Consider the following 13,185-nt stretch of genomic DNA (forward strand, 5'->3'; position numbering starts at 1 on the left):
ACCATGGCCACATAGCACAGAAAACCCACAACAGTCAATTGATTCCAGTCATGAAAGCCTTCAACAATACATATAAATCATGGTTTGGCAAATCCCAAGCACCAGGTTGCCACGGTGCCTAGAAATTTCATTGTGGGGATCAGTGTTTTCAGCAAGATATTTTATTGTACTGCTTGTCAGCAATCCTCTGAAGTACAAAGCTTATTTTTCATTTCACATCAGAATGTTTTGTTATATGACAAAAATGCATCTGTATTGTGATCTCTTGTGATTGCTTGTTTATATGTTAAGTTTACACCATTCAAAGGAGGTAGTTGAACTAATTTCTTCTTTCTATACTAGCACCAATACTCTTTTGAAAAAAAACAGCAGAATTATTTGCGGGAAGATCAGCTAGGGTTAGAGGTTAGCTTCTAGTTGTGGTGATGACAACCAGAGTTATGCCATATTTATTTATACACTAAAATGTAGCTTTAATAACATTATAAAAAACTGGGAAGAGTTTAAAATTAGGGTTTTAGTACTAACAACTAGAAATTAAAATGTAAAACCTTGAGGTCTGAAAAATAAATCTGGCTTCTAATTTTTTGGGCTGGCTCTTAAAACCAAAGAAAGTTTGCCAAGGTCTGGTACAACCAGTCTCTGCCAGAAATGAGGATTCTATCCTGGCATCCCCATTTGTATTCCCAAAGAGATACAGATGTGGTCAAGTTACATTTCTCAAAAATATATTAATTTACCTAATTCCTATTTTCTTGTTCATTATGTCAGGTTTTATCTTCTCTCGGCGATAAGCCAGCTCCTGGAAAAGAGAAGGAACTGTCTTTAACAAATTAGCTGTCTATGTTAAGTTTCACCATTCGAGCATAGTAGTTGAATTCAGTTCTTAACCAGAATTTAATGTCATGAGAGAAGTAGCTGTCTCCAGATGTTTAACCCAAGCAATCTTTTAAACTAAACATTTAGGTATTTTTGCTGAGAACTGCTAAGAGGCATTTTCTCCACAAACCAGTCTAATCCCTTTTAAAACTCACCTAACCTAGTTGTCATCAAGATAGACTATGGCAACAAATTCCAAAATGAACCGCTGCATACGTTCCAAAAGCAACAATAGCAACATAATACATCTAATCGTATTAGGACTGATCATTTAGAGGGGTCATTTAGAGCAGGAGGGAGGAGAAAAGGAAGTCACACTCCACAGATCAAAATCCTTCAATCTAGTCCAATTTCAGGTGGGATCCAAGCTCCTGTTTTTGCTCCTGGATTTTCAGATGTTGGCAGTCAACAGGGACACCCTTCACCAGTTTTTCTCCAATATGGCTCTGGCGTTACTCAAGCATTCTTTGGTAATCTCATATCTTATTACAACTTGTTCCAAGTGAAACAGAATCATCCTGAAGACTTTTTAGAAGAAGCTAATGTAGAACGCTGTTACTTGCTTTTTGATGCTCTGGCTACAGCACTATGTTATTTATGAGATGACAGCCATACACAGGAACACCCGGTCACTGGAAGAACGCTTGACCACTTCTTCAAATGGCAAATGAGATTCAATGGGGGCAAGCATAAAACGATGCACACTGGGGCAAATAATTACATATTCGCTGATGGGTTCTGAGCAAACTACAACAAACAAGAAACGGACCTTGGGGTGGTAGCAGATAACTCAATGAATATGTTAATCCAGCATGAAGCTGCTGTGAAAAAAGGCATATACCGTGCTGTCCATAATCACCACAGGGATAGAGAAAACCACTATCATATTGTCCTTCCACAAATAGATGTTGAGACCACACTTGGAATATTATATACAGTTCTGGTCACCGCACTTGAAAAATGATATTGTAAAGCTTAAAAAGGTGCAGAAAAGAGCAACCCAGAGGAACAGGAGGCTAGAGTAGCTGCCCCACGAGGACAAGTTAGAATCCTTAGAGCTGTTCAGCCTAGAAAAAAGGCAAGTAAAGTAAGACATGATAATGGTTTATAACATTATGTGTGGCATGGAGAAAATGGACAGGGAGAAATTCTTCTTTCTCTCTCCCATAATACAGTATACTGGATCCAGACTACCCCTGTCCCCCAGGTGTAGCATTTCAGGAAGCTAAGTGGGCAGGGGGAAGAAGAAGGAATCTTCTGTCCAACTGACCAAAGTGCTTTGTGTGACAACATTTTTAGTCTGGATCCCATTCAGTGAAAAACAGATTCAGATTCCAACCATTCTTTGTATGTCTTAGTGCCTGCATATTACCACAAGTTATACTTTTTGTGATGTATGCATTGTATTCAATGCCACTTTAAGCAATTGACAATATAGTATTAAATTTTTTTTTTAAACCAACAGGGAATCTGGATTGCAGAAGTCAGACTACATTTGGCAGTCGTGTCAACTTTGTACAATTACAGAATTCTTTCCCACACTCTCTCAGTGCCTTAAGGCAGAAAACTGTATTACTGCCGGTGTACAGAAAGAAGACCAAAAAAGAGCACATGAAGATGTGAAAGAATAGGTAGAAATAAAGCCTGTACAGCGTAAGAAAAAGAATGAGAAGAAGTACCCAGAGAACTCTACATGAAACATTTACGTAGGAAAGCAGAAAGTTACACTGAGTTTCAGGTCCTTTCAAAAGGATGCCTTCAAAAGCCATCCAAGAGTTTTGTGTTTCATGGATGCCCTTAATAAGTTATACTTCTACTAGCAGTAAAGCCCATTGTACGAACAAATACAAAGGGCTCTAGAAAAGTGTTGGTGGGTTAATGGCATCCACTAACCCCTCCTGCCTTTCCTCCCTGCTTGGTCCCACAATTTATTATTATTATTATTAGATTTCATAGACCGTCCATTCCCAAAGGGCTCTGCGAGCTGTACAGTAAGAACAATACACAATAAGATACAAATTTTAAGCGTCAAACATTAAAAACCCTTAAAATCACAACAGCAGCATTATCATAAAACCCACACTGATTCATGGCGCCCGATCCTAAAGCTGGGAGGGGACCAGCAATGCCAAAAATAGTGAGAATATAATACAAGGCAATGCTGGAGATGGTATAAGAATACAGTGCAGGGCATCCAGAAGGGAAAGGCAATCCACAGCCGAACTCCCCAAAGGCCCAATGAAACAACTGTTTTGTAGGCCCTGAGGAAGGTCCCGCAGGGCCCTACGTGCAGATGAAAGAGTGTTCCACCAGGCAGGGGCCAGGGCTGTAAGACCCCTGACCCAGGTAGAGGCCAGCCGCATCATTGAGGGGCAAGGGACTGTCAGTAGATTTGCCTCTGCAGATCGCAGAGGCCTACTTGGGATATATGAGGTAAGACGGTCATGAAGGTATGAGGGCCCCAGGCTGTGAAGGGCCTTAAAGGTTAATACCAACATCTTGAAGATGATCCAGAATTTACCATAGATAACAAAAACCTAGCCTAATTATTCAGTGAAAGAATTTCCTCCTCTATGCACACAGACAGGTTCCCCTAACTTTGCAGGCGGGCTCTTCCAGATCAGCTGCAGCTTGAGAGATTTGGTCCCCTGGCCCCAGGCAGGAAGTTCTTCAATGTTCACTATAGAGGTCTAGTCCTGGCAGGGAGACGCACACCGTAGGGGGAGGAAGGGAATATGGTTTTCTCCTGCATTTTCCCTCCTTTTCAAAGCTCATTGCCACTGTGGGGGAAGGAGGGGAGTATGGCTTCCTATAGCAAGGGCTGCTGGGAAGTGTAGTCCTTGCCCCTCCAGAAGTGGGAATCTGGCCCCTCCTGGATACTTAGGACTACACTTCCCAGCACCCCTTGCTTTTTCTGATCCATCATTGGGAACACGCTGGTCAATTATATAGTAAGATTGCTTCTGTTGTACTCACTGGGAAGATGTAGCTTTTTCCATTGGGATAAGTCACCTCTGTTGCTTCAACACTGAGGAAGGAACAATAACCACACTACTTAAAAAACAGAGTATGATAATTCTGTACAAATTAACAATAACATAATTATATTGACTCACATGAACGGCTTCTGGCAGTATTCGCTGAACATTGTGACTAGGATATCAAGGACAATTTTCGCCTTAAGAAAGAAAGTATATCTACATTAATCTAAGAAACATGTGTGGTGTTTAAGCTACAAAGTTACACCATTACTCACAATAAGATATTTAAGCAACACAAACTCCTGGAAGAAAAATATCACAGTCCTAATGGTTAAAACCCAATTAATTTTCTTCCATGCAGTTCAAAGGTTGCCAAAAGTCTAGAGCTCGAATGTCACGTCCATATATGAGTCATTAAGCTAAAACTCAACTCCCAGAAGGACAAAGCCACTATTAACAGTATTGGCTATGATTTGGTAACTTCAGAATCAGGCTATCTTTATTCAACATGTTATACCATCAACCTAAACTCTTATGTCCAGTTGACTGAGGATGTATTCCTGGAGATTAGGAAATGACAGTGGTAAAGGCCACCTGCCTACACATTAATTTGTTTTTTTGTCAAAATCACTTACTTTGGTAAGGTCTGTAGCTGTACACTCAATAAACACATTTCTGGTGTTGAGATTTATTTTTGTATGGTCACCTAAAAAAAAAAGACATTTAAAATAGTCTGCAAACACAAGTGGTGCGCACTTAACATGGACAAGCTTGTAGAACCTTTGATCTTCCCCATATGCTTAGTCTCCATGCAAATTGAACTATCTGCTCTCAAACTAGAATGTCCAGCAATCCTCATGAACGTCACTAGATTAAAGGAGTCTCTTTAGGCATTTACAGGCATGTGCTCAACAGAGCTTGAAATACAGAGCTGCCCCAACTCTTGACAGTGGGGCAGACAAAGAATTGCTGCTGGAAGGAAAGGATTTGGCCAGCTGTAGACATATTACCAGATATGCATTTTTTAGTATTGTGGCCTCCAAGAAGAATTCAGTGTGGTGGTGTAAATGGTACTGGGCATTGGGTACTAGTACATACACAGAAACTGTGCAACTAGATTGTGATACTGACACGTGTATACACCTACCCATAACATTCTGGTTTTAAGAATAAGTCAAACACCTACATATAAAATGAACCACATCCCTCTCCAGTCCTGCAACCCACCCACCCCCACCCCCCATGGCCCTTGGAAAGATCATTCCTGGGGTCATGGATCCCACATAGGGAAATAGTTATGTTGAGCGAAGCCCTGAAGGGAGGACAGGAAGTGAAACTGTCTTGCAGAAAACACAGAAGGAACCATTTCACTCCGTTTTCTTCCTCAAACTGACTAGCAGCAGCCTGCCAAGATCTCAAGCTGAGATCTTTCATATCACTTAATAATTAATCCTTTTTTAATTTGAGAAGCCAGGGGCTGTACGTGGAACCTATTGAATGCAAAGCAGATGATCTATGACTAAGTCATGGTCCCTTCCTACTTGTACTGACCCTTTAAAAAACTCCAAAACAAGCCCATTCAATATCCTGTATTTAAACATGCATATATAGAAGGTCCACACTGTTTTCATATATTTCCTTCAGTGTCTGCAGTCCCTTCTGATCCGCTGCAAAGACCATTCCTAGGTTTGGTGAACTAATGTTTCTTTCTTTCTTTATGTTATTGATAGTCCACCTTTTCCCTGAAACTCAAGGCTAATTATACAGTGTAAATCAATGCAGTCAATAGAACAGGACATCCAAGAGCAATGTAATAGGGTTAAGGTTGGATCAAAATCTGGAACAAAACTGAAACAGAGCCACATATTAAAATGGTATATTAATAAAAAAGGGATAATATATACAGATATTACATACTATACACAGTATATTATTATTAATGTATTCCTCCTGAACTCCTCAATTATAATACAGACCTATTAAGAGGAACAACATGCGAGTCTCAGCTGACTCATGGTGACCCTTTCCATGGGGCATTCCAGGCATGAGATGAGCAAAGGTGATTTGCCATTGCCTTCCTCTGTGTAGCAGCCTCAGTCTTCCTTGGTGATCTCTTAACCAAAAACTGATTGTGCTTGACCCTGCTTATCTCCCAAGTCCTAACAAGCTTGGGCCACACTGGGCTAATCAGGCTGCTATTAGAGAACATTGTTTGCATGCCAAAGGTTGCCTGTTCGATCCCCTGGCTTCTCCAGTTCAAAAACAGATCATATTTTAGCAGGTTATGTGAGACCTGGGAAAGCTGCTGCTGGTCAGAGTAAACAAAGCTGGTCTAGATTAACCAAGGCCTGATTCTGAAGAGGATGCATTCAAGTGTTTAACTCAAAACAATCTGAGAAGCCAAAACTTACAATTCAGATTTCCAACTATTTTGAGTTATAGTAGTAACAAAATATTAACTGTGTCCCATGTTAATGGTTTTTTATAGGGAGGCTTTCACATGTGTTTTGTGACACTCTAAAGATGGGTGCAGAATAATTCAGAGCTTCAGGCCTGCTTCACACATTACATCACAACCAACTCAGGGAGCTAGCCTCAGCTCCTGCGAATGCTGTACATTTATCCCTTCCACATCGGGATTAGGGGGCAGCATCTTCCGCAATCTGGAAATCCGGGTTAAAAAATGTGGCCCTCCCTTTGTACCACAGAATAAGTCTGAACTTTTTTTTCTTTTCTTTTAGCTTTACAAAAGAAATTGTGCATAGTTGTGCTATTAAAAGATGTTGATATCCAATATTATACATATATGTCATGCATTTGAATTTCTACAGTTTTTCTGTGTCATCTGCTGGCCTTAGCATGTCATCCACAGCTTCCACCAAAACTCCCCCAAAATTCCCTTTAATTTCTTATGCCAACCTGTGATAGATCAAAACTGTAATGGGGGAAGTTGCAATGTAGAAGGGACAACTATATAATGGGCACACATGCAATGAACCATGTTATGAGACCTCAAAAAGAGAAGCACTTTGTTATGTTCTGAACATGGCTAACAGGTAATGCTCAAACTAATATGAGCATAATAATGAATTCAACCAGAGAGTGCGTACGTGTAAAAAGTTTGAAACACCACATATCAGCAACTAAGTTAGACCAAAGAAGCAAAAGACAACCTTACCGTTGATTATTGGTGGCATAGAAAGTACCACATCATTGCTATCGTAGATAACTGGATAAAGTGGTTCGTTTTCAATAATGTGCAGATAATGCTTCAGATGGTTATCCGTCTAAAATAAATGAAGCATAAATTAATGTTTCAATTATTTTTCATTGAGAGGGGTCAAGCAGAGGAATACTTGGAAGAAGCTGGTAGGGGAAAAAATCTTCCTCCGTCTTCCCACAAGCAGCCTGCTGTTTGTGCCTAATACATCTCTGAAGACTAGGAGAGCCTCACAAGCAAAATGGATCACAAGGGGTGGGGGGGACTACAGCAGCATGGGGGCAGTGGGCAGGGAGAGAGAATCAGGTAAAATGTCCACCCTTTTTCTCCTCCAGTGATGTAAACCACAAGCAGATGAGACCCAACTGGTACGGCAACACTCCATTCTGTGTGTTTGCATGGCTCTCCATATTCTTAGAAAGGAGTTTTCTAACATTCAGCAGGTAGCTTGGGAAAGGCAGAGAATGATGTAGCCTACTGACATCTTTGGAGAGTTCTTCTGGTGGAGCTAACCAACCTAATCTTGCAGCAAAGTAGAAACCAGGGATAACAGAAGCATGAGACCTACAACTCATTCAATAAAAAGGAAATAACAATGCTTCCAATAGACAAAAGACTCAATATGTATTTCATATCATAAAGGATTTAGCTAAGAAAAATTTTCACACAGAGACAGGGGCGTGGGTGAAGAAAGATGCTTTTGTTCTTGAGCCAACCTCTTTCCAATGGCTCTATGGTATAAACCATCTTCATCAGCAAAAGAAACTTAAGACTTTTTGATGTAGCACTGCTGTTTTGTATAAAATCACCTTCCTCTGTTGGATTCTAAGGTTTACATGACAAAAATGAAAGTGTCCCACTCAAACCACATAATTTCAGGAATAGATTTTCCACTATTTACTTTCCCAGGAAATAGCAGTTTAGGCCTCTCCATTTCGAAATTCATACTCTCAACACGCTACAGCTTTTAAAAATTTTCTTAACCAGTCACAGGGATCTATTCAAAGCTCTTTCCCCTGCCCAAAGTTCACTGTAGATCACACCCCAGCACATAAGGAGGCAGATAAGTTGCCCATGCCCTGACAGAAGAGGAACCTCTGTTTATTTCATACTTCATGGAAAGAACATTTACAATTAAAATTATTATGTCAAAGCAAAATTGTATGTTCTCACAAATTACAACATTCTTCTGGCAATGGCTCAGATCAATATATCAAAAAATAGGGAACTAAACCTACAGCCTCAGCAAACCATAAACAAAAAAAAGTTAATGGAATATTTTAGAGCTCTTGGGTCTAGAGACACTTAAAAAAATAGATACCTACCCTGTATAGATCCATGAGTTCTGAGGCCGTATACTCCTTGTCCTGATTCAAAGGTTTGAATTTAATTTCAGATGGTGGTTTAGCTGTATATGTAAATGGACCCACGACAGTGTCTAAATCATGAGTTCCAATCGCAACTAACGATCTTTTCCTAAGTAGAAAACAAAACAGATGATCAAAGAACATTCCACCCATCCTTGAAACCCTCATTAGAGCCAACAGAAAATGCAACACAAAGAAAGAAGCTTTATAAAATATTACATTGCTGTCATTTAATGTTCCAGGCATATTAAAAGTAGCTCTGAATAAAACACAATAAAATCAATATAAAATATGACTGTTCAAAAATATCAAGCCTCCTCAATTAAAACCACATTCAATATAATTTACAAGCAGGGGATGAATGAAAACTCCTGAGAAGGGGGCATCCCATTCCTCCGCCTTTATTTTCTCCCTTCCCTCACCCCTTCACACACAAATAATCCCTATTTTACTCTCATCCTCCCACTCCCACCCCTTTACAGGAAAGCCAGAGACCAGAGAGATTCATAGGAAGAGTACTCCCATCGTCTTCCTCCACTCATTTGGCATGCCCACTACCTCCCCACTAGCCCACACAGCTGCAGCATGTCCGTTTCCAATGATGCAGCAGCAGGAATGAGGTCCCATCCTCAGTGGTTGTGATCGAGCAAACAATGTTTCTTTGCTTGGGGGAAAATACCCTACTCTATTTCTTGAACCTGAAGTCTGCCGAAAAAACATCCCTTTTTTCTACATGGCCTTAATCCACACATAAAAGTATTGCCAAATGGGACATGTTGAGAATTAGATATGTCAGTTATTAGATACCTAGAAATACTAAGGGTACTTTAAAAATATTGCTTAAAAACATTTTCCCAAACTATAACTCCAAAAGAACTACGTTTACAAGATATCAGATTTTAAAAACTAACGTAATCCTTGCTGGACCTCATAGATTATTTCCAACTAACCTGCATATATTTTGATGTAATTTTTCTTGAAGATCAATGAGGCTATCATAACGATCCTTGGTCAAAGTTATGTTACGAAGAACAGCAGCCACAGCATAAGGACGGACATGGGCAGTCTAGAATGTAAATGTATACAATTTCAGGCTACAGAAGATTTGGGAAGAAATTTCTTTCCACTATTTAGAAAATGTTCACTTGTAAGCACAACCAAAATTCCCAAAACCACTGAATTCTAGAGTAAGTCACACAACAGCAATTAAAAATTAGGACCAAAAACATCATACACCTAGTTTTATGTGCTGAATGGTGGTCCACAGGCAATTCAGTCCATATACTGAGCAAGGGGGCATCCACCAATCAACTGCAATATGATTTTTGAACACTCAGTCAAAATAAATTATGAAAAACAGATAAAAATTAATACATGTACATCTACAAAAAGGCATAATTGATTACAGTGAAACAGTGAAGACATTTCAAGTGTAACAATACTGATCTTAACACCTGCTTTACCTGCTAACAGCTACATCAAATATTTTTTGTTCATCTAACTTTCGCGTTCAGGTTTGGTTTACAGATTTACTTACCTCTTCCGTAATGGAAAGTCTTTGGAGTTCACCAGTAGGTGGCGTGATCTTTTTGTATCGTGGGGCCCTTATTCTAAGACAGTAAGAGCTCATCAGTTTAACATAAGAAGTAAATTTTTACACAAATAAAAGATTGAGACAATGTGGTGTCCTACTGGATGCTTCCCCATGAACAGCACTCAGTTGCAAAAATCTCCTTCCTACCAACTACATTTCTTGTCAAGGACCTCTTCCACACAAGGACACTGACTAGACTATATGTAAAATATTTTAATAGCACCAAGAATTCTTTTTTAGAGCATGTACAGTTTTAATGTAATAATTAAAATGAATCAATACTCTGCAGGGCCGTAAGCTTCACTGTGGATATTGAAATTAGAATAGGATATCTTCTTTTGGATCAAGTCCACATAGGCAACTGTTTGCTATACAGGATAACACAATCAAATCCCAGCACCTGTGACACTGTAGTTTCTGAAGAAGAAGAGGAGTAGGAGTTTGGATTTATATCCCCCCTTTCTTTCCTGTAAGGAGACTCAAAGGGGCTGACAATCTCCTTTCCCTTCCCCTTCACAACAAACACCCTGTGAGGTGGGTGGGGCTGACAGCTCCGAAGAACTGTGACTAGCCCAAGGTCACCCAGCTGGAATGTAGGAGTGCACAAGCTAATCTGGTTCACCAGATAAGCCTCCATAGCTCAAGTGGCAGAGCAGGGAATCAAACCCGGTTCTCCTGCTCTTAACCACTACACCACACTGGATCAGACATATCAGTTTGCCCAACAGCTGATCAACCATCGATGGAGGGGCCTGATTCCAGCCTTCTAATGTTGCCCAACCAAGTGAGGAACACTGGCAGACCAGATAGTGCAACCATCGATTTGGTAAATACAAGCAAAGACTGCAACAGATGCATATTCACATGAGAAAGTAGGCAAAGGGGATTGGAACCAAGCATTTTTAAGATGCCATTTGGATTACTCCAAATTCTTAAAATGCCCTCTGAACTTTTTAAACAAGGCTGAAGTCTAATGAAAGTAACTGTCATTCAGCAAAATACTATGCATGTTTTCAATCATGGCATGTTTTAAAGAGTTTTGATCTACAGAACCCTTTTTTGCAAGAACCAACAATAAACAGATGTTTATTCAATTACTGCAAAGAAAAACTATACATATACCACAGAGATATAAAATACTGACTTTCTAGCAATCTTAAACTTGCAAATGGAGATTAGAAAAACTTAGAATAAAGTAAAATTTGTGACAAATTGCTACAAGTTAGTTACACAGGGGTAGGGTTCCCTACCCCTGAGTTAGTACAAAGTAAAATCTGTGTGTGTAATTGTTTCTTTCTGCAATGTATTTGAAAGGCTTTGTTCGCATAACTCTTGTCCAAACAAAAAGCATACTTTTTGATAGAGTGGTGGGACTATTGAGTAGATGCAAAAATTCTGGATTGTACGGAGTATGCTACCAGCTGTCATGAATATAATCCTTTATGAATTAATTCTTTTTGGCAGTACAGCAGCAGAAAGTACAGGGAAAATACTAAGAAAGTATAGCATTTTAAAATAATGTTCTGCATTCTCTCTCATTCTGTTTACGCTGTTGTAAAACTGATTCCATCAAGAGCTGTAATTTACAAAGTAAGCCAACAAACCATTACAGTGGGGGGCATGGAATACCACATTACCGTTGATCTTGTTAAGATTTGACACATGCATCAAATATGGAGTTGTAGAAGATTTTTAAAACATGTTATCAATTTTGTTCTACTTCTCTAGTTTAATTTGATGCCTCTTAAGAAACACTGACATCCATTGTCACAAAACACAAAAACTGTTCAGGTCTTTTAAGAAAAAGAAACTGTTTCACTTGACTGTTAATAATAATGTTATGAGCAACACAGGTTAGAAACCATGTAATACTTAATATCTCTAGATGTTGCATTACCTCTCTTTAAAGACTTGAAGACCTCTGACTAGACCTTCCAAACAAAGGAGGTCATATCGGTTAGCAGGAACATCAATTTTATAGAGAACAATTTCAGATGCACCATCGGCCTTTGCACCGCCTTGCTCTTTGTTTATTATTTCCTTTTCAGAGGTCTGTAATAAAGCAGAAAATATATACTCTGAAAAAAAGAATACGTTAACGAAGAAATAAACAGCATGTTTTAAAATGTGCTTTCACACAGAAACAGGCGGTCTCCAACATGGTTTACACGGCAACAGTTTAAGCTTAACTTCTGGACATCAGAAGACAATTGTTAGTACCAGACAGAGATGAACCAAAAGATGCAGTTAGGAGTGTGTGCTCAGCAAAGCTGAACAAAAAACCCATAAAAATACCTTTTCAGTATTTTTCAGGGTTTTTTTCTCCCAAAAAATTAGCAGCCATTTAAAGAGAGTTGAAAAACAGATCATGATACCAAATGTTTCTGCTTTGGACCTGACCCCATTTAAAAAGAAAAGACGGGAGGAAAGGGAATCCCCCTCCCATCTTCCATCCTTCTCTCTTAGCTAGCCAAACCAGCCCAGAACTTCCCCTTTGCAGCCTCTAGATTCCATGTGGAGCTCAGAGACAGCAGATGGCAAAGCTGCACACCAGGCCCAGCCCAGCCTGCTGTTCAGTGCAGACCTCCACTTCCTCCAGATTCAGCTCTGTACACCAGAACTTTTTGGAGAATCCAGACATTCACAAATGGAGGTAAAGGAATATCCAGGTTTACCGGAAAATTTCAGACACATTAGACCCAAATTCAAATTTACTGAATTTTATTACCACATCCTTAGATGCAATGCTGGAGGCAGAAAATCTAGAAAGTGCAACTCAGCAGCAGTTTATAATAAATCAATATGCTGTTTGATACAAGATCTATCATGTCACCTTCTTTTTAGTATTCCTGATGCTGCTTAACAAATGTCTGAGTTGTGTCACAGCTTGTTGGTTTGATTAGGAAAGAAATTGATAGAAAGAAGTTTGATAGAGATTGGTTCTTATTCCCTGTCTGTCCTCATCTGTCTTCCAACAAAGGACTCACACTGGGAAGGCATTATATATGAACAAATAAGAAGACTGTCTGCTCTGAGTGGCAGCAGCAATCCAGGGTCACAGGTAGGTCTCTCACATCACCCGTTACCTGATCCTTTTAGCTGGAGACGCTAGAGATTGAACCTTGGACCTTCTGAATGACAAGC

At 39.6% G+C, this 13,185-nt stretch overlaps 1 protein-coding gene across 1 annotated transcript in view; it reads right to left on the reverse strand.

Annotated features, from left to right (window-relative positions):
• The window catches only part of FARSB (phenylalanyl-tRNA synthetase subunit beta), a 32,828-nt gene that overhangs the window by 17,499 nt on the left and 2,144 nt on the right, over positions 1-13,185 (reverse strand). The window contains exons 3-11 of the mRNA XM_048505391.1: positions 11,939-12,093; positions 9,985-10,057; positions 9,398-9,513; positions 8,406-8,556; positions 7,039-7,147; positions 4,496-4,566; positions 3,996-4,057; positions 3,856-3,907; positions 741-802 (exon numbers count right to left, since the gene is read on the reverse strand). Of these exons, the coding sequence (XP_048361348.1) occupies positions 741-802; positions 3,856-3,907; positions 3,996-4,057; positions 4,496-4,566; positions 7,039-7,147; positions 8,406-8,556; positions 9,398-9,513; positions 9,985-10,057; positions 11,939-12,093 (851 nt within the window). The remainder of the gene's footprint in view (positions 1-740; positions 803-3,855; positions 3,908-3,995; positions 4,058-4,495; positions 4,567-7,038; positions 7,148-8,405; positions 8,557-9,397; positions 9,514-9,984; positions 10,058-11,938; positions 12,094-13,185) is intronic.

This window comes from Sphaerodactylus townsendi, linkage group LG08 (genome assembly GCF_021028975.2).
Source record: "Sphaerodactylus townsendi isolate TG3544 linkage group LG08, MPM_Stown_v2.3, whole genome shotgun sequence".
NCBI classification, from domain to species: Eukaryota; Metazoa; Chordata; class Lepidosauria; order Squamata; family Sphaerodactylidae; genus Sphaerodactylus; species Sphaerodactylus townsendi.